Raw genomic sequence first — 23,661 nt, forward strand, 5'->3', positions numbered from 1 at the left:
TATTTGAACTATCAAAAATCCTGGTGAATTAATTTCAATTTAATCATAATGGGAATCGCAGTTGAAATATTCTGTTTTGTCTATTAAATAAAATTCGTACATTATCTGACATGTGACAGACGTATAGTTTCTTTATTATTCGAGAATAATAAAAGCCATGTTGCATTTACTTACATCTTTTAGGATGAAGTTTCAGCATTACTTGCGAAACAGTTTGTACCTTCTTTTATGCAGTGCAATATTTTTAGGTGGTTCTATGCCTTAACCTGTGAAAGATGCGGCATACTGGATAATGATTCTTGTATGTTTCGCTTCTAGAGACATCTTTCTACAGGTCTGACAGAAATTACTTTTTATCTAAATATCTAGACTAGTTTGGAAGCCGTCGCACACAAAAATGATCCATCTCATAGAATTAAACTTGTTGAGGTCTCCATCTAAGGCGCGTGTTTCAACTACAAATTGGATCTCTATTTTCCTCAGTTTCTCCAGTACTCAAATGTACAGCGATGAAGACAGGGTATGGCCAATCATCCAGAAGACTTGAACTCCTGAATAGCATAACTAGGAAGAATAATAGAACTTTTAAACTATTTGTGATGTTCACAAACTGTAGAACACATGTGATTGTACACTGTTCGTAGTAGCTTTATCTATAACTGTGAATAAATGTTAATATTTGATCGAAACGCTGACTACATACTAACCATAACTTACAGTTACAGTTTCGGCAATATCACTGCCTTTATCAGAATATCATCTTCATCTTTATTTGTGGCCCTTTTAATTAATCATAATTAGAAATTCAAGTAATTTACAGTACTTTGTCACTTAGAGCTTATTTAGATATCTTCTTTCCGAGTTCTCATTTCATATCAAAAAATATCACGCTCTCCAAATATAGGTGGTATCAATATACGTCAAAACTTTTGTATTAATATACATCAAATGAAAATAAGATACAAAAACTGAACACCTTTCCCGAAAAATAAGGAGTAAATATTATAAATCTTAAATTAATCACACAAATATTTTCTGCACAGAGACTTTTTTCGCGTTCAATTTTATGACAAAACTTGAAAGTTGACATTGCCTTCTAATTCTCAAGTAGCTTCTAAGCAAGCAATACAAGTGAATATTCCAGGCAGATTTAATAACATAAAACAGAAGGAAAAATACATTTACATATTCTTTTAAACAAGTTGTTTATGGCTTATCCATATTGAAACAAGCCTCTAATATAAAGCATATTACATTAAAAAAATCTTCTCTGCTTAATATTACCTCAAAATTGCCTTAAGAGAAAGGGTAAAACTTTTCATTCATTTTACGTTTATGAATTACCCTAATATACAATAAAAATAAAACAATTTAATTAAAAATGTATTTTATTATTATGAAACATATTTTATGTACATAAAAAATACAGAAGGCTATGCTGCAACTAAATGCATTAAAATCAAACAGACCTACTACATATGCAGCTTCAAAGACGTTTAGTAGAAAATGCTACTCGCATGGTGTAAGACTTTAGTCATACTCATATTTAATTTCAATTGCAAATATAAAATAATAAATAAGAAGAAAAATAACAAATTTTACACATAAGTATGACTCATTCACAATCCGAAAAGACTTAATTTTGTTTAAAAACATGTAATAAATAAGATATCTACACAAATATAAATAATAAAATACTTCCATTACTGATAAAAAGTAGGTTCTTTTGATGTATAATAGAAAGATAAGAATTTAGCAAACATATCAAAATTGCACTATTACAAATTTATAAATATTATTATTAAATATCAAGAAAAAATTTCTAAATAACAGAATTGTTTCAGTATATTACTGTATAAAGGTGTGGTGTTTTTCTATCATTCTAATACACAACAAAAAATGAGGTGTTGAAACAATACAAAATGACTACCACTTTAGCGTGTTACTTGTGTGTTAATTCAACACCAAGGACAACGCCTTCCGAGAATATCAGAAATAATTAGTGAAAATTTGCATTGGTTTCTATTGTTTGGTATAAGCAAAGATTTACGCATTTTATTTGGAATTTATACCAAACAATAAGTAACGTTCTACGTTTTCTGTAATTAGTTGCAATAATAGTTTTGTAAACTTATGAATTGTTTGGTACAGTTACATGAGTAACTGTTCTGCCATCTTCTATTCGTGCGTGCTAAGACATAAGAATAACATATAAGGAAAATAGATGACAGCACTATTGTTCATGTAACTCTTGTCAGACAATTCACACGTTTACAAAACTATTGTCGTGACCGATTACAGAAAACGTAGAACGTTATTTGTTACTTGGTATAAATGCCAAATATACTGCGTAAAGCTTTGCTCATACTAAACAATAAAAACAAATGCAAATACTCACAGCCAGTAACCTCGTATTTCTGATATCCTCGGAAGGAGATGTTGTTGATGTTGAATTAAAATACAGGTAACACATTAAAGTGATAATCATTTTGTATTGTTTTAACAGCTCATTTTTTGCTGTGTAATTTTAAGACGAAAGTATCCCAATGACTTTTCATTAATTTGTTTATCTAGTTAAATGCGAGATCTTATTTTGTGGAGAGCTTTTATTCCTTTGATTTCTTAACGTTTCTTGACAAAATATGTCAGGAAAATTGGAAGTTAAATGTTACATTTCTACGACTACTTAATTCAAGCGGATATTTTATCAGTAGTTTTCTGTCGCAAACTAAATTCAACTTGCCTTGCAAGTATAAAGTAGCTCTAGAAAAACTGTATTATAACTTTAAATAGTACACTATTTAACCAGAAAATTTGCAATCTAGTATAAGTGTATTCATTGGTTTTCTCCTTATAATGATATATGCTACGCTGTTTTTATTATTTTATTATTTATCCATACTGCATATGATTTCTTTACAACCTAATATAAAACTCTTCTAATATATATATGTACATACAAACATTATCTATTAAATAAAAATGATTTATATATAAATTATTTTATGTGGCTACGTGGAAATGATTGTTATTTAGTTACTTCTTGTAATTGCATCCTTTCTATTCATTCTGGTAAAATTGTCTATAAACACAATTTCTTATAGTAATTTTAACGTAAATAATACAACCAATACTAATCGAACCTGGTGTAATTTTAAGACTTGTATCAATCATACGGAATAATGATTATTGCCTTAAAGTCATCAATTATGCAAATGTCAACTCTTTTGTTTGCTCCTATTATTTACGAGAAATGATATTTAAGACAGTAATATTTCTATAAGTGAAATGATAATGCATAGTAAGTTGAGAATACTTTAAAGCATCATTAGTAATATCGTTAACAATTGTATGAAACATCTACGTGATTGTACGCTTATATCAACAGAATACCATTTACAGGTATCAGAAGTTAACGTACAACAGAAAATAAAGTAAGCAACTCTTTATGACGAGTATAATTCCTGGGCATATTTTTAATAACATATCAGCAGAATATAAGACTGTATTTATAGACGATACAATATAAATAAATGCTGAAACTTAATTCAATGTGAATCAATAGATTTAGGAAACTTTACATTTAAAAGAAACTGGTATGCCTATCTACAATACAAGCTAATACATTCTACTACTATAAGTGCCTTCAAAATGTACAGTAATAATTATTGTATTAAAATAAAATGGCATATACATATAAAATATTGTATATAAATATGTATTAAACAAAGCTAAAGTTTAATTTTTCAACATGGTTATATCTTTAAAGCTTGCTGTAGCAACTACACTCAGTAGATGACTATAAGCTGGCTTCCTACTACGAAAAAGTAAAACATTGATTAAACAGTTATAGCAAATATCACAGCAGCTCTACATTTTTTAGGTTATTGTCTCTCTATGCAATATGCCGCTAATGCCTATTACTTAAAAACTATGGTAACTATTTCTTCTGGTAACTTTTACAAAATACTAAATCCCGCAGTTTTACTATAATGTCAGAACATGATATCTACACACAGAAAAGACAAAGAAATTACCAAAATGAAATAAATAAATTTGAACAAGAAATAATTAAACATTTTGTGAAAGCATGAAAACACCACTTCTTCGAAATGTCACACTACAACTGAAAATAGAAATGATTATCATTGAAAAAAAATATTATTATTGCACATTTTGGAGAACACCAACATACACTTTACAACAGTCTTATTCTTTACAAAGAAATGTTTAGAATACCTCCTTGCGGAAGTTAAAACCAAACTGATCACATTTTATTCTCAATATTCGACCCAACTGTGGAGGTCCACAATAGAAAACTGTTACTTTACCCTTCTTCTGGTCAAGAATTTGTTTGAATACCTTGTCCCAGTTTGGTCGGCCCGCAATTGTTCTAGTCTTCAATCCTGTAATCAGGTCTCGCTTTTCCTGAAATGATACACAATATTATTTAACACAGTTGCATAAGACTACTATTAATAAACAAAGCTATTATCTTATAATTACGTTACCCGTTAAGCTCACAGTTAAGCTCACCTTACAAATATGAACTAATGTGAATCTGAATTATATGTTCCTAAAGATCTCTACCTAATATTGGCATTTAATGTGTACTTCATTCTTGAGTATTGTATTTAGATTATGTTAATGCGTTGATAACAGATTGTGATATTAATGACAACAAATAATATCCATAAACTACTAATGTAGGTACAAGTAAATAAATTAAAATTATATGTTTTCTTTAAATAAAAAAGAACTTTAATCGAATACAATAAATGTCTCATCATCCGCTAGAGTACAATGTGTCAAAATAACATAACAAGAAATAAAAATACACATCTATAAAAACAATAAAGTAAAACTTACTCATTTTCTATTGCATAGAATAGTTAACTGTAGATTACATCAAACTCTTTGGAAGATATTCTGTTATATTTAACTTATTTTCAATTCTGGAACAGCTTCCTCAGAATCAAGTCAAAAATCAATAATCTGTATTTTAGATCAAGCGAGTTACCTATTCTAAAATCTATAAACTCTTATAGAAATATATATATATTTTTTTAAATATGGAGTGCTGCTAACGTCGTCCATCATATACAGTAGCGCTTATTAAGTACTTACAGTTAGTAGTGTGCTATCGGAAATTTATTGTAGATGAAAAAGAAGTTGTATTTTGTAGACAAGTAAAATATACATCTCTTCATTACGAAAATAAGAAATAATATTGAACTTCTTTAGAAACATTTATCTATGGGTTAAAGAAGAATTAGGTTTGTGAATGATCCAAGCATAGTCAAACCAAAAGAAATAAAAAAATGAAATATTCCAGTTCATCCCATGATTATGCTCCTTAGCCTAAGGGAGACGATGATTAAGGCAGTTGAATGATGGAAGAATTGGTGGAATGAGAAAGTGGAAGGAAACGGGAGTACCCCCGAGAAAACCCACTGATACCATGATGTCCACCACAAACTTACTTGGCCGACGATCGAACCAGGGACCCCAGGCACCAGAGGTAAGAGCTCTACCACTGAACCATCGTGTCTCCCCTCATCCGCATGGTCAAACCAATATCCATGTGATTACTCAGATATGTACCAAATTAGCGGGCATTTTAAAGACATAAACGAAGAAAAAACTTAAAGCAAACACTAATGTCGACTGTTATTCTTACACAGCTTTGTTAATTTGTCTTTAAACTGTTATTTTGATATATATATATCTGAGCATATATATACAATTAACAGTGTAGTTTCTTCTTTTCATATATTTTTGTTCTCTTTAATGTATTTTTTTTCTATGACTAATATACTCCCGATTCTATTGAGTCCTGCTGTATATCTAAAGTATCATAATGTTTGTTAAGAGCAATCAAAACTTGCTTTCCTACACCAGTAGTACGCAAAAAAGTAATATGTAATTAAATAACAATATCTATAGTATGCAGAACAAAACAAAAAAAAACTATGCAAGGTTTCGTGAAAGTTTTCCTTGAGAGTATTAAATTGTGTTTTAAAGGAAGTTTCTGAATTTACTTCTGAAGACTTACTGTACACTGCTGACAAAGAGTAGCTACTTTATAAATTCATCCGTTAGACTTGGTAATGTTTATGATTGTTTAGAAATATGAACAGATCTCTTGTTTCTTTCCTTGTTGAAATCTTTATCACCCATTTCTGCTTTCGATGGATATTGGTAAAATGTTTCTTAGGAACATGTAATATTCATATTATGTAAGACGTATTAATATTTCTGAGCTCTCTTGTGGCTAAGTGATTAACGTGTGCACCTTTGGCGTGGGAGATCCGGGTTCGATTCCCGGCAGAAGTTCATGTGATTTGGATTCCATGTTAAGGTGTAGATTCAAGTCTCATATAACCTCGTTGCTGAAAGAAAAGCTAAACCCAAAATCTATTCAATTTAAGCACCAATGTCTTTGTAATGTCGATTAGCATTAAAACAAGAAAAGTTCCCTTATGTGTACTTTGTTACAACTGATGCTGTTTGGTGCTGAATGTCGCAGGACAATTTTTTGCTGTCTCTTTCGTAATAAGTGCCGACGGACTCTTGAAACACAAAAGTTTATAAAATTTATTATGAAAGAAATCTAGTATAATTAATATAAATGATCTTCCATAAGTTTTAAGTCTACAACATTAAATTATCTATGCGGACTATATATATGAAAATAATGCAGTGAACAAAATGAACTTTCAATTAATAGCACAAAACCATATTTATAGGATTTTCTCACACCTCAATAATTCATCATATATAACTTTGAAATAGTAGCTCACAAATGGTATCTCTTTCGTAAGGGATGCTCCATTATAGGGTTGTGAATAAATGAAAATTCACTATGTGTATTGAAACAATAAACTACGTAAGTTAAGTCTCATGGTCGGAGTTATAAAATGTAAATGGTACTACAGTTTTTCGTACAATATCCAAAGAGTCAATATAATATAATATAAGGAAACAACCTAGTGATCTTCAATATGGAAATATTTTACTTTTCTCAAATAACGATAATATTTTTACCGATCGAGCTCCAGTAACACAATATTTAAGAAGAGATCTTGCAGATATGAAAAAATATTTTAATAATTATTGGTGTAAGCTGGTTGGATAGTTGCCATATCAATATAACTATAATTCATCTTGCTCTTCTGTTCTTTCATAAAACCAATTTTTCGCTGATTGCTGTCAGGATTCATAGGTAAGAAAAAAGGTTTAGTGGAAGGGGAAGGATTGGAATTAATTTTTCAGATAATTACTATGTACAAAGATATATGAGTAAATGCGAGCACAAACATCTTAAGACTTTCAGTATGGGTTTTTACAGTATATAGCTTGTGTTTGTTCTTTTGTGATCCTAGATGACGAGAAAGGTGTTAATGACGTTATTGCAATTTTTGTCCAGGACGTTCAATATGGAATTTAATTCTTATTCACCGTTAAAAGAACGAAGGTCTCCATGCCGTCTTTCTATGACTATGAATGTTTTTATTTCCAGTTATGGTTTGTATCTTTCAGATGTTTTAAAGGATGTTATGTTGGAGCATCAATGTATTTGTCATCACGAATATGTCCTTTCTGTCTCTCTTGGCATAAATCATGGGAGGTTAAACTGAAATATTTCTTTTCATTTTTCACGAATATGTTCTTTCACTTTCTTTTTTCTTTTTTCAATGCGAGCATAAGAATTTAGAGACATCATCAAAATCCGACGAATTAGTGAAAACTTTTATATCCTGGTAAGTTTTTATCGGTATTCCTTAGATGTAATATTGCTATCTTAAAACTGCTTTCTGGTAACTTTCCGTAATATATTTGAAACCGAGATAAATAAGGGTATGTTATTTATTATTATATTACGAGTGGTGATAATGATTAGAAATAATGTAAGTAAAAGGTTAATAGTCATCGCAAGAAACAAATCTTATCTCTAGGAAGTACTTTCGAAGAACATCGTCTTCATCGTCAGCCTAGGCACACTTCAAAAAGGATTTAAACCATAAAAAGAATTTTAAAAATGTACGAAGTAAAAATCTTCTATCACTATAATTAGAAATATGTTAATAGTAATTCACATGTCACTGTTCACTTTTTTTCTTTTTTTCTTTTTTTTAAAGAAAAAAAACAGTAAACAACAGTGAACAGAGACAAGTGAATTACTATTAAAGTATGTCTAATTATAGCGACAAGAAGATTTTTACTTCGTACATTTTTAAAATTCTTTTTATGATTTAAATTCTTTTTGAAGTGTGCCTAGGCTGACGATGAAGACGATGTTCTTCGAAAGTACTTCCTAGAGATAAGATTTGTTTCTTGCGATGACTATTAACCTTTTACTTACATTATTTCTAAGGATATGTTATCCTTGTCTTTGTGTCATCGTTTGTTTTGGCACTTTTCCTATTAAACATTGATTCAATCTGATGTAACAATTGAAGGGTAAAGGGAAAAAAGAAGGAATGTCACAAAACTGCGTTTTTGAGAAAACGGCGTTTTAATATTGAAAAGTGCGTAAGAAGAATAGGGTTAGTTAAATCTTTTGCCCCTTTTTACATGGACACTTCTACATCTACGCATGCATGGCATATACAGTCAAATAGTACCAAAGAGTCAAAAACAGATAGGGCAAAACACCCGAAAAAGCACATACATGGACATTCCTGGTTTTTTCCCTGTATCATTTAATTTAGCTTTCTGGTATTTAAAAAAAACATTGCTTTTAGTTGTTCTATGACTATTATTGAAACATAGAATTAAAGGCTCCTTGGAAGAAATTCTTCCAAAGCTTTGCTTTTGTTTTATTTTAGTGTGTCAAATTTGTATAAGTATTAGGTGCCTGTTGTACACCTCGGTGTAGAATTTATTTCCCATCTATAGTCAAGTTCAGGAATAGTCTGTTGTTAATTTCAGTTTCCTTTGTTACTTTGCAGTAAGGTTGTATGAAATTTAGATCGTTGTACAGAAGATTTAGATTAACATAGTTCGTGTATAAATATCGATCTACAAATCGATACTATTTTTTTAATTTTAATTCTGAAGATTTTAAAACTGTTTCCAAAAAGTTTCAGCACTCCATTTACTAACAATGGGCATAAGATGTTTTGTATATGTTGAGAGATTTGATTTGATTTTCAGTTTAGCGTCCCTTTCAGCAGCGAGGCTATATGAGACGTGGAGTCACAGCTTAACGTGGGATCGAACCACATGAGCTTCCTCTGAGAATCGAACCCGGGTCTCCCAAGCTAAAAGCACGCATGCTAACCACTTAGCCATGACAGAGCTCTATATGCCGATAGAGTTTGATAGGATGGCAGTAATGCTCATAAATATCTGCACTATTCTACGCGTAGTTCTCAACGCTAATGACTGTCTGTACTGTGTATGTGGTGTTCTTTTATACCAGAGTGTAAGATGGTCGAAAAATAAATAGCTGTAAATTTATATGAAGCAATATAATAAGGGCCTTTCATCTTTACAAAATCCGTCAAAATCTTTACAAAACAGCTTTAAAAGCGTTAGGATTCTTTAGATTTCAATTATTGGAATTTTGTGATTCATTACCAAAGTTGAATACAATCCGTGGCCAAAAATAAGGGAGTCGATGTATCAATTTATATCTGCATTTAAGAATGGCGTACTCTCTTCTTGGATAATCACACTGCGTATTTGAAATACTTCATGAATTGTTTGAAATATTGAATTATGTATTTTGAAAGAATGTAGAGCGTGTGATACTTCCCGGATATGATTGACCTGAGTGGACCATCCTTCTTGTGCACTCTAGATAATCCGAATATTATCGATAGTGAAAACACATTCACCTTCAATGTTTTTCTAGTTGTGTTACTCAGAAGTCAAAGATTTTGTATCATTTAATTGGTTATCTTTACTATGTTCGTCAATAAATTGTGTTCTAATACCTTGTAACCACTGTATTGATTTTTTAAATTGTATATAGATTTTCCATAATCACATTTTGTTCTCTCTTCACTGACTTAATGCACCATGAATGGTTACTGTACTTATACTACTGTGAAAATATTTGAACAATTCAACTACTTGCATAGCTTAAACAACAAGTAATTTTAAAAGAGCCACTAATAGATTACCAAGAAAGTCAAATTGATTATTTACAAAACTCAATCAATCAATTCAATTTCGAAATCTATTGTAAATAGAAAGTATTTTCATATTAAAGATCATTGAGAATTTTCTTCAGACTAGCAAACAAGAGCAAGGATTACCAGATTAACAACGAAATATTATATATGTATGTATGTATATGTATATATATACGAAGAGCAATAAAAAAGTTCCCGAATTTTGTTGTAGCTCTTTATTACAATATAAGTACATATTTACTTAATCGCCTTTCAAGTAGGCACCTGCGAAACACGTACTCCACCGCTCCTGCCATTACTGGAAATACCGACGGAAGTCCTCTTTTGGTATCTTCCGAAGTTCAGCTACGACAGTTCAGCCGCGTTGGTTTTGATCTCTTCTACGGTTGCAAAACGGGTATCTGTGCTGTTCCCTTAAAGCACTGTCTCCGTAAGCTGTTTCTAAGGCTATAGAAGCACATTTCCCCACTTTGCACATGAATTTGATGTTTTTGCGCGTTGCTCGAACTACAATATTACTCTAACGGATCACCACACACACTTCTGTTCAGCTACGCTACTCATGCACTGCTTGCTATGTACACTCATGTCCAAAATTATTGTCGCATGTCTATAAATATATTGTTGTAGGAATATAATTTGATAACGAATTAGCACGGTATTTCTTATAATGTTAGTGTGTGTATAACCGGCAAAGACATGTATGTGGTAAATTTCATGTCAAATAAGCAGTAAATAAGAACAATAAAACGAAAATAAAACTTTCTTGTCCACTTAGCAACATTTTGTTTCAATCATTCAAATTTAGTATTTCTAATTCTTTTTCTATGAAATATACCACAAATATACATTTCCCGATTATACACATAGTATCAGTATTAAAAGTACCCTGCAAGATCATTATCAAATTATATTCTTACGAAAAGACAGTTATAGATTTCCGACCATCATTTTTGGACATGAGTGTACCTGTTCATACTTGTCAAATTCATAATTAGTTAATCTATGGACTGTACTATACAAGATTCATTATGATTGGATTACTAATACTGGAACTGCACCATCATTTCGGGAACGTTCTGACTGTTCTTTGTATATATATATATATATACGACACTAGACAAACCTGTTATATTTATTTGACATATCCTTCACTGCAGAGAAGCATTGCTGGACTCCACACATACATAATAAATATGAAGTTGTTCAACAAGTTTGGACATGATAAGAGAAGTATTTAATAAATTCGTGCTTTTATAATATAGAAGAATATCTAATCAGATTGTAGGAGTTCATCTAAACTATTAGTTGATTGTGATATTAACTGCACTGCATGCTTGTTCATATCCATTATATTTGAAAGTAATAAAACGTCCAATGTATAGAAATCCACATCAATGTTATACAAAGCGAATAAGTGAAAACTGAATTTACAAACCTTTTCATGCAACAAATCCAGTGCAAGTTGAAGACCAACAGCCTTCATATCTGTCTTTTGCAAAGCGCTTGTGATGTACATGTGCATTTCCAGGAATCTTTCCATGGCTCCTCCGAGCTCAGCTTGCTCTATCTCCAGCTGTGACAATAGATTCACGAACCATTCAAAAGAACGCTGATCTCGGTTGATCCAGAAGAAGTCCACCTAAGTACACAAACATAAAATTCAAAATCTGTAGCGATTTTATTTTAAAACAAAAATAGTAAGCCACGAAGAACCGAAACTGTATTAAGGTTTTAGCAAATTTTTGCCAGAAATAGGCATTGTACAGTCCGCAGCAAAAAACCTGCAACATGAGCATGTAAGTTGACTGCCAAAACGACGAAGTCTTTTGCTCCAAAATAAGTGTGCAGGGGAGAACGCCGAGGTTTCTCCTTGCCTGATTGGCGCCACTTATACGTTATGTCGATTTCCTGGGCTGTTAGGCGTAGTTTCACAACAAATTTACATGCTCATATTGCAGGTTTTTTTGCTGTGGACTGTACATAGAGTTACCGCCAAGGAAACCTAACAGTTTTAGTTTTGGCAACACTATGACCACCAATTATCATCAGATCCCGCTTTTCGCAAACAATAAAAATTACACTGATATTGATGTTCAGTATTTAATTATTCATTTACCTCTAGTCTTATCAGACAAAAATCACTCCATTTAAAGAAGTTTTACACTGAATTTCACATATCACCCAGATATATGTAAAAATATACGTAATATACACACCAATACAATTGAAAATAAAAAAAACTGAAACTTAAAAAAAAAAAAAATAAACAAAAGTAAACCTTAAAAGTTCTCAAATACAAAAGAACCGAAAGTAAAGTATAATAAGAGAAAAACATGAATATTGAAATATATGTGTATTAATACATATATAACATACAATAAGTAGCTCTGAGTATTACAAAGCATGAAAATCTTTATATTCTCGCTTAAATAATTGTAGGTATTTGTCAGATAGGAAACTGGAATCCAAATCCTTGTATTCACATGAAAGTTTATTGTAAATATGGAGAATTCTTGTTACAGACGAATAATTGAAATACCCGTTTTCAGATTTAGGATAAACTAAAAGTGGTCTTGACCTTAAGTTAACTTTCTTAATATTGTATTCAACTTCATAAGTAAGTCACTATTATCAGACTCATTAATAACCAACTTATGTAAGAAAATTTGGACAGCCCCTACCCTTCTTTGCAATAATCTTACATTTAAATTCAAGCAGCAATCTTCTATAAGAGATTTCATTCAGAAACGCAGACATGCGATGTTTTAAAGTGTGGAAAAAGTGGAAAAATCTTTTTGGAACTTGTTTAAGTCTTTTTATATGCTGTTTATTGATAGATGACCAAATAACCGACCCATATTTCAATAGAGATCTAACAACACCATTAAAAAGTAATTTCAGGATAAATATATTGCCAAACTTGACTAAATTCCGTACTATAAATTCTAATTGTTTATAGGAATTGCTAACAGCACACTGTATATAGTCACTGAATGTCAATTTGCCGTCTATAATAACTCCTAGGTCCATGATAGATTCTACGCAATTCATTAAATGGCCATTTATAGAATATGATGTAGTAACGTAGATTTTGCTTGTAGTTAGGACCATATAACAACACTTCTTTAAATTAAATTGGAATAAATTCTTGAAACTCCACTCATACAATGCATTGATATCATTTGCAATAATTAAGTATCTTCTAAGTTCTGAACTTATTTATGAATTTTTATATCGTCAGCATACATTGAACAACTACATGCTGTAATTTTGAGGACATTTTGAAGATATATAATATGAATAATAATGGACCCAAATTAGACCCTTGAGTTACACCTGATTTAGCAATGCACTTAGATGACTTACATTGATTATACATTACATAATGTTTTCAGTTTCTTAAACAGTGGTGAATCTGGAAGGTGAAAATTGGGGGGAAGGGGCAAGCCAGAACTCAGCCTATAATAATTATATCACAAGTTTACAATAAACTTTTAAAAATATATAAATATCAGCTTAAATTAATTTTGTCACTCAAAAAACTGGAAGGCTTAGGCCCCTCCACCGAGCCCCAGATAGACCCACCACTGTTCTTAAATATGATTTAAGGAGCTCTAATAACTGGATGGAAACTCCGAAGTTACCTAGCTTAGAAAGCAAAATTTTATCACTGACAGTGTCGAAACCGTTGGAGAAATAAAAAGGAGACTGAATGAATACATGAACGAGCGTTTAATACAGAATATACATCCTGTGCATAATTTACAAGATTATCAATACTGTCTTTGTAGCAGTGCTCCTTTTAGTTGCAATGAAGCAGTGGAAAGTCCAACATTGTGTATTTTTACTATTATTATTTTAAAGCTTCATTTCAAACATAGCAAAAATTTTGTAGCAAAGACCCATTTCTACTTCTACTATTTATATTGAGAAAAAAATTGTTACACTATAACTTCCGTAAAAATATATTTTTTATTTCAATGCAATATGGCACACATATTTTTGTTTACTAATCTTCTCCACTCCTTGGGTTTAATATCAGTCAAAAATAATGGAGTGAATTCATCTCCACCCCGATTTAAGAAGCTTGTTTCACGATGACACTCGTTAAAAGAGAAGTTTCAGTTTGGTTCAATATGACGTATATTTTTGTGAGACAACCCAATCATTCCTATTTTAAAAAATCGTAAAATCTATACTGTACGTTTTAATTGAGATTAGAGGTTTGCTCCTTTTGTTAGAAGATGACATTCCTCTATCTTGCCGAAACACGTTTACCATAACTTTCCTAAGAATTACCCGAGAATCTGAAACATTGCATATGCCTTTCTCAGGTTTATTAATTGGGTTTACTATTTTTGATTTATCTCATCCGCAAACAAGAGGGCAAAATTTACTGCAACTTTTATATCATGTTTCAGGATAAAAAAGATTATTTTTTAAGAAAACTTACCCTCCCTTCCCTTGCTTTTACAAAATACATCACTGGTCAGGTTTTAAGTTTCAAAGTTTGTCACTATTAATCAAGAATAGTATATATAAAGTACTAGACGGAATTTTTTCCTAAAGCAGAAAAAACTAAAAATCAATATCGATATTAGTAGGTCGTGGCTATAAAATAGTTGTCAATTAAATTACACCTTGTTTTGTTCATAAACTTTGAATTCTCGACTCTTTGGACAAGTTTGAATTCTCTAATATAAAAACTAGAAATATATGCATTTTTAAAAATACATTATTTAACACAGACTCCACAAAACATATCCGTACTTTAACGTAATGTCAGCAGTATAATTTTATTTGGAGAAATTCTGCAAATGAATCTCAAATGTGTATATCCTAAGTTGAATATAGGTTATCTTACAGGTCTTAGTGGATGTTTCCATACACACATTCCCTTCCCCGTTCACTTTGTATAAAAGTCAAATCCCAATAAAATTAGGTCTTCTTTTCTGTACCATAATATCAATACGGTAATTATGTATGCAATCTCTGCATTGGAAAATACATAATTACTTGAGCTTGGTGATCTCAATATCTTGATTCACAATTTGATTTTATCATTAATTCTCTAAGGTTCACTTAGAATTCTCTATTTCACTCCATTCATTATTAAAATATTTAATATACTACTGAAAATATTTTAGTATTATATTTTAATTTTACTTCAATCAAGATTATCTTGTAATCTCAGCAGGGAGCCATCAATCATCACCTTGGAAGAGAGACAACATATTTTAATTTAGAGACAGTCCTCTGGCTGTAATTCGTATTCGGTATCATAATGATCTAATTTCTTAATAGAGGATGATAGAAGTACAATAGAAAGAAATGCAGAGGTCTTATGAAACACTTGAAGGGACATGGGTTTACAAGTAAATGCAGAGAAAATTAAATACATGGAAGTTTGTCAGGATCATAATACTGCAATGTTAAATTATCAAATAATAATTTCGATAAAATGAATAATTTCAAATATCTAAGATCAATAGTAACAGATGAAAACCATATCCACGAAGAAACGAAATATCGAATTAAAGCAGGGAATTCGTGTTATTAATCATGTCAAAATCTTTTGTCATTGCGAATTCTGTCGAGGAATTTAAAGCTTAAAATATATAAAATGATAATCATGCCTGTTGTTCTGCATGGTTGCGAAACATAATAGCTTCGCAATGAGAGGAAAACGTAAACTGAAAGTATTTAGAACAAGATCCTGAGATGAATATTCGGACCCAAGAGGAACAGGAATGGGGAATGATGGGAACTCCAAAACGAGGAACTACATAATTTATATAGGTTACCAAACATTGTTAAGGTCATCAAGCCTAGGAGGCTCAGATGGGCAAGTCATGTAGCCAGAATGGAAGAAAGTAGGAACACTTTCCAAGTTTTAACTGGAAGACCAATGGGAAAACGACCATTAGGAAGACCTAGGCGCAAGTGGGAGGAGAATATTAACATGGATCTCGCAGAAATAGGAATACAAAGTAGAAACTTAATCCAGTTGGCTAAGAATAGAAGTCAATAGAGAAGCTTTTGTGAATTCAGCATTGAACCTCCGGGTTCCATGGGCCAAAAAGGTAGTTAGTTAGTGATCTAATCTAAAGAGTTTCGAAGTTTCCTTTCTCCTCCTCTTGCCATACATTTACTGTATACCTAAATATATTTCAAAGTTCAGTGGGAACTGGGAACTACAAAAAAAGTGATTTACCTTATGAAACTGTTGATGTTTACGAATACAACTTATTTGTTCTATTATATATATCTATTCTTGTTGATATTAAGCACAAATTCCTTATCCTTTTGCAGATTATACCTACCCGTTCCCGTCCTTAGATTCACCATCCGCAGAGTTAAAACATAAAGACATGGGCTTACATTAAAATTATGTGGGCGCATAAGATGATGATATACATTAACAAAAAATTGGCTACTTACCAATGAATCCTTCCTTGGAAAGCCTAATATTCTTCATACGTTTCGGAACGACAAGCTATCTCTGACTTCAGTGGCAAGGTAAAACGGATAAAACAGATAGGATATAAATGGTGACAATTATCGACAAAAAATCAACGTATTCTTGCAAAGCATAATATATATCTGCTTCTAGTATCACCCCGAGAAGTCTAGGAAAGCATCTCACCGGATTTAAAAGTTATTTTGTTGATCCACTAAATAAGTCAGTCATTTATCGCGTTCAATGCAAATTTGACTCCTCATATATAGGCCAAAGGAAAGGCAATATTAACATCCGAATTAAGGATTATATTAGACAATTAAAAAAAAAAAAAAAAAAAAAAAAAAAACCACAAGAAGAGGGCATGTCAGGATTGGCGCTGCATTTAAAACAACATACATATAACATAAAACAGGTTAATGCAATAGGTTCACTCAGTGTAAACAAAGAAAGAACGAGAATCATTCTTTATCCAAAAATATAAACCGTCTTTAAATCGGGATATTGGCAATAACTGATAGAATCTGGTTACCTACCTTTGATGCATATTTTGAATCTGGCAATAGTGACATCACGCTTCCTTCGATTCAGCTCTCTTTTCCGCTGTGCTCTGCTGGTGACATTTCATGATCCATTCTTTACGTTACATTCATATACTGATATGTATTCCTAGTTTTACACCTTTTATCTCCTATCCGTTTTTATCCTTGTTACCTTCCACTGAAGACAGAGCTAGCTTGTCGTTCCCAAATGTATGGAGAATATTTAGGCTTTCCAAGGGAGGATTCATTGGTCAATAGCCAATCTTTTGTTAACGTGGAGTTGACTTAACAGCTCCAGCACCAAAGGCAATAACGTTAACCATTAAGCTACTAGAAAGCTACTTTTTTTTTTTCTTTGAATCGTAGTACATGTACTATTTGTATCACATTAACGGGTTCATGCTCGAAAACTTTAAAAATAAATGTAAACTTAATAGTAAACCTCTGCAGTTTATAAGAAAGACAATCATACCTTCCTCAGGTTCATTACTGTAGGTGGAATGTCACTTGCCCACGAGAATTTGCATCTTGGACAACAATGTCTTGCCTTCCAGTAACGATGCATTATTGACTGAAGGATTGAAGCGAAAGGAGTGACTCCAATTCCTGTTCCAATTAAAACAGCATGTTGTGCTCTGAATATGTGGCTGGATGGTGCTCCATATGGTCCATCTATGAAGATCTAAAAAAAAAAAAAAAATCATATGATTTACAAGAAATCAAACATTATATATTACTAATATAGCTAATTTAACATTTGAAAACCTTGCAAATATAAATATTTTTCTCTGTAACCGTATTTGAATTGGGAAACTATTATGGACACTTCAAACGAAGAACTTTTCTTTCTTAATTACTTTCGACAATCGATTCACTTTTGGTGAGCATATGAGACAGAAGTTCAAACCAAATACACAAATTATAAATACAATTCAAGTCTATAAATACATGTTAGAAAACATTTTGTTTATGGAAACCCTTCGTTTGAAAAATGTGTAAATGAAATGAAATTTTCTAAAAATTAAAATTGAAGCAATTGTCCTTCACGTGGGTCTGTTACATATAATAGATTTCACAAGAATCATTTCATTACTATTTTTTCTCTGTAAATTTCTAGCCTTAAAACATATGACTTCTTTCTGTTTAAAAATTTTCCTAGTGATCTCAAAATGGCTTGTCATATTGAGTGTGCATACATTGCTTCCCTTCACCCATATTGATATTTCTGCCCTACAATCACTCCTATCGTTTATACTTCTTTAATGGAGGTCCGATACAAACATCTGGAGACTTATTGATCTTTGACTTCTCCAGCCCCTAAGTTTCCTATCTCTACATTCAATATTACATGATGAAGTACGTTCGTAACATTTTGGAACATGGGAATCTGCTGTGTAAGTAACACATGTGTCTAATAAGCATTAGATATTACTCTGTAATTGTGTGAAGCAGTGTATTACTGAAAAACAACAACAAAGGTCATTCAAACTGTCACAATTTACAGAAACATTTTTAAGTAGAATTTTGACTGAAATTTCGATGCTGGCTACACACAATGCTTCAGAATATTATACCGATTAAGTCATTTAATCTACTCAAACGCTAGTCTTACTAACTTTACGAAACAATACTATTTTTTAAATTTATTTTATTTTATTTTTTATTTATCAAACACCAGATATAGCTCACAGGCCATTTATACGGGATATTTAACAACAACAATAACAATGGAAAAGATTTGAGAAGGTATCGGCCAGGGCCTGTTTAGTAGGTACCATCCCGGCATTTGCCTGGTAGGACAGTCAGGATGGTCGGCAGCGAGAATCGAACCCGTGATCCCCGAATGCGAATCCAACGCTCTACCACTTGAGCTACTTCGCTATTATAAAATGTGTGAGAAAACAGTAGAAAGACACAACTTGAAATGGCTGAAGTACAAATATACAAATAAGAGAAGCTAAATTATGAAATACCCAAATGATTTTTCACGAAAACAAAATCATAGGAAACAAATTAAATTTACTAGTATTTTCACTAATGTTCAAATCCCTGGATAAAAGAATAAAGAAACTAAAGAATAATAGTAAATAGTAGATAAGAATATAAATCAAATTCCGTCCCACTGGATTGCTGTATTAGTTTACTAGCTAATTTTGATACCGCTTGTATTTATTATTATTATTAGATTACCATTAAATGTGCTCACTGTTCAAAATATGAGAATATGCATTACATTGGTATCTGTCTCGTGTCATCTAATACAGAGGTTGTTCAGTCTACATTTCGCCAATTTCGACTTACCTAAAAATTTAGAAGAATCCATGGCGCCAGGTCCGTAAGTGCCCGATGTGTTTCCCTTGGTTCCTAACAATAGCCCGACAGCGTAATTTCCAGGTTTCTCTGAAGAACTGGGAGGGGAATCTTGTCCCATTCCCTTTGTTCAGCTTTCCAAAGTCCTTCCACAGTTGTCACACGCCGTTTTCCCAAAGCCCGCTTCAACAATCCAAATCCACACTAGTCCATAGGACTTGCAACTGGAGATTTAACAGGCACCTCATTGAAAGGTATCACCTGTATACTACTTGCCTCCTCCATCTCCCTGTAGAATGCGAGGAACGATCGTGAGGTATGTGATGAGGCCTTGTCCATGTGAATGCGCGCCAGATTGGCGTCATTTTCGTACATTGTTGGAATATCATGCTCTTAGATTGGCCACATGATCTGCTCCTGAAAATACTGCGAATTTATTTTGCAGTTCTTCGCCACCCTACGAATCTTCAGTTTACCTCGGTAACAGTAGCCAGTAACGACCATGAACCCTTTTGGGAAGAATTCTTTACAGACACGGACCCATCTTCTGAAGTTCTTGGCGCCTTTCTCTCGGTACATGATGGTTCTAGGTTTGCCGCAGTCGGAAAGATAAATCCATGCTTCATCGAGCGTTACGACGTACATCCATCTTTGTTTTGCCAGATGCCGTTCTACAGCTTCCGGGCGTTCCTTTTGGTGGGCATCCGTGAGAAGATGGCCGCGAGCTTTCATGACTTTTTCCAGCTTGAGTTGATGGTGTAACGTCCGGCTCAAGTCCCCAAAGACACGTCACGACGATTAGCCATACACCTTTGTGGTGACAGATTTTCTTGCATTGCCATTTTGCGAAGTTTCCTCTGCATGGTGGAGATGGCCTTGGTGCATTCCCGCTTCCTAGGCAACTTCGTTGGTGATCCAAATGGTGGAGCTTCGTTGGCCTTGTACTTTTTAATAACATTTTTTATTCCAATTAAACTGATGTTGCAACTATTCTTCTTGCACTGTTTTCTAATGAGAGAAATACTAAAGTGGGCGTCATAAAGAGCCGTAACATAGCCTTTCCAAAACCGGCTTAGTTTGGGCGGCACTTTGGTCACAGAGCGGAAACCCACACACTTGGAAACAAATTTAACACAACACTCACAACAATGGTCCTGTTTTGTGCGTTATTGTCGTTCGCGCGGAAAAACAACTCCGTTCCCAGGAAGTCACTGCACAACACTGCACAACACTACACAACACTGCAGGACACCACGAGCCAGGTCGGGTGAGTCCATTCTGCCCGGGAGGAGGAAGGAACGAAATCGGCCAAACGTAGGTTGAACAACCTCTGTAACGTCACAAATATAATTTTCGTTTGTGCGACTAAAGCATTGTTCGTAAAAGAACCGACAAAGAAATGGAAAAGGCATTTTAAAAACTTATCATAAATTGGTATAGCATCAAATTCTGGTTTCCACTTACTGCATAAACACTGTACCCTGGATAGAGTAATTGTTTAATATCAAACGATCTGCCTATTAAGTGCTATACTGCTGAAACTTATACAAGCTATACTGCTATTACTTTTACTATTAAAATAACTACTTCCAAACTAAGGTACTCTTTATTTACGGACACGGCTACATGCACACAAACTTCAAAAGTACTTTACTAAATTTTATCCCCATGCTACTAAATAATATTCTTCACAGTACTTCTAACAAGCCCACTTGCATACTCCAACTTCATTCTTGCTCCCACGAACTCTTTGACTCACGCCAAAGCCGGCCATCCTCATACTCATCACAGACTATTGACAATAGTGTCACACTCTTCACAGACTATTTGCTATACCACATTCTCCACAGATTACTCACTATTTAACTCTTCCACATTCTTCACAGATTATTTCCTATTACACTCTTCCACATTCTTCACAGACTATTCACTATTACACTCTCACATTCTTCACAGATTATTCACTATTACACTCTTCCCCCGTTTTTTTTTTTTTTTTTTTTTTTACAATGACAATCTATTAGGTGGTCTCCTGATCCTTCCGGATCTTCTTGGTAGCTGCCAATCTTGCTGCTCTGCTGATGTTCTGCCATCTCCTGGATATCTTGTCGGTAGCTGCCTATCTGGGTCTCGTACTGGTGTTCTGCCATCTTCTGGGTGTTGTCTTGGTAGGTGTTGATCTTGCTCTCTGACTGATGTTCTGTCACTTTCTGAATTTATGTTTGGACTTCTAGGTAGTTGTACGTGTTGTATATCTTCCACTGCTGCGTTTGTGCGCGGGTTTTTCCGGCAAAGAAACCATATATCCTCCTGACATTTTCTTGGCATGTTATCTTCCTCCTGACATTTTCTTGGCATGTTATCTTCTTGGTCTCCCTTTGCTTGCGGAAAAATTATTTGATGACGATGGCACTTCCATATTTTTCCTTGTATTCTTACCAAAAACACGACTGGGCTCATCTGCCTGACCAGTTCACCTTTGATAAACTTAGGAAAACGATCGCGATAGTTCTTCACCCAGACCACTTCATTCTTTGCTTGTTGCTCCACTTCTTTCCTGTCTTTCTTGCCGCGTTCAAACACTCCCTTCTGTACAACATTAAACATTGTGCGTGGTTGGAAATTTAACATCAATTCCGCTGGTGGTTTCCCTGTTGCCTTACTCGGTGTGAATCGAAGCATATATAATATTTCTTTCAGCTTATGCTCTCTTAATCTACGGTTCCATGCATATTTATTGTCTAAAAACTGTTTTCTTAAAAGCTGCTTTACTGTCTGCACGGCTTTTTCAGCGATTCCATTGCTTTCTGGGTTGTATGGTGGAGTTAGCACTGCCTTGATATCTCTTTCCTTTAGGTATGTCGTGAACTCAAATGATGTGAAAGGAGGTCCGTTATCTGATACTAAAGTCTTTGGATACCCGAAAATTTGAAAAAACTCGTCTAACTTTTGTTTAGTTTCAGATGCTGTCGTTGAATTTACATTCCACACTTGGATCCATTTTGAATAACTGTCCACTAACAGCAAAAATTTAGATCCCACACAATCAAAGTGATCTACATGCACTCTTCCCATCGGTTGTGCTTCTGCTTTCCAACTACTATATTGATTTTTCGTGTTATTCCTATGCATGCTATTACACGTTTCACAAAATTCGCTCATTTTTTTGATATCACGGTCTAAACCTGGCCACCAAACTGCTTCCTTAGCTACAGCCAGCATTCTCCAAGCACCTAGGTGATTCCTGTGTAGCTGTTCCAGATATTTCTTCCTTAGCTTATGTGGGAGTACAATTTTGCCTTCCATAATCACACATTTGTTCACAACTGAAAGTCTTTGCTTGTTGTTAAAGAATGTTCTTAACTCTGTAGTATTATGTTCTTCCTTCAACTTCCTGGGCCAGCCTTTTATTATCCATTCTCTCACCTGACATAATAGTCGGTCTTCTTCCGATGCCTCCATGACTTCTTGGAGCGTTAATGGTGCCAACATTATTTGGCTTATGAACTCTTTTTCGTCTATTTTTACATCCACTGGTGCCTCATTAATCGGTAGTCTGGATAGGAAATCTGCTACTTCCACTTGCTTACTATAAAGGATTTTGAAGTCGTACGAAGACAAGAACAGCATCCATCGTTGGAGTCTTGGTGAAGCTGCGTCTGGAATAGCCTTTTCTCCGAATATGATCTTGACTGGCATAGAATCTGTAATAATTGTAAAACGTCTACCGAACAAATATTTATGAAATTTCTTTACTCCGTGTATTATCGCTAATGCTTCTCTTTCGAACTGGGCATAGTTACGTTCTGCATTGCTCAATGTTGCTGACGTACACGCAACCGTCTTCAACTTGTTATTCACTTTGTTACACAGCATAGCGCCGATTCCATCCTGTGATGCATCCGTAACGAGTACCACCTCTTCCTTCTCATCAAATGGGTGTAGTATTTCCGCCTTCTTCAGCAGTTCTTTCGCTTGTGTAAATTCTTGTGCATGTCGTTCATCCCAACACCATATGGCTCCTTTTCTTAGTAATGCATACAACGACGGAATTTTTGACGCTAAGCCAGGTAGTTGTCTATGGTAAAATGAAAGCATGCCTAGGAAGGCCTTCAGTTGCGTTACATTCGTCGGTTCGGGACATTTCATGATCGCTTCCACCTTATCTTCCATTGGTTTAATTCCTTCTGGACTAATATGA

The 23,661-nt window shown here is 33.4% G+C and overlaps 1 protein-coding gene across 3 annotated transcripts in view; it reads right to left on the minus strand.

Moving 5' to 3' along the window:
- Positions 1 to 1,370: 1,370 nt before the first annotated feature.
- Positions 1,371 to 23,661, minus strand: part of Nox (NADPH oxidase) — a 613,528-nt gene continuing 591,237 nt past the window's right edge. For all 3 annotated transcript variants that reach the window (XM_081743205.1, XM_081743206.1, XM_081743208.1), the window contains 3 exons: positions 17,623 to 17,832; positions 11,584 to 11,787; positions 1,371 to 4,428 (listed from right to left, as the gene is read on the minus strand). In XM_081743205.1, the coding sequence (XP_081599331.1) occupies positions 4,231 to 4,428; positions 11,584 to 11,787; positions 17,623 to 17,832 (612 nt within the window). In that variant the 3' untranslated portion in view covers positions 1,371 to 4,230. The remainder of the gene's footprint in view (positions 4,429 to 11,583; positions 11,788 to 17,622; positions 17,833 to 23,661) is intronic.

This window comes from Thermobia domestica, chromosome 16 (assembly GCF_964235325.1).
Source record: "Thermobia domestica chromosome 16, izTheDome1.hap1.1, whole genome shotgun sequence".
Taxonomy (NCBI): domain Eukaryota; kingdom Metazoa; phylum Arthropoda; class Insecta; order Zygentoma; family Lepismatidae; genus Thermobia; species Thermobia domestica.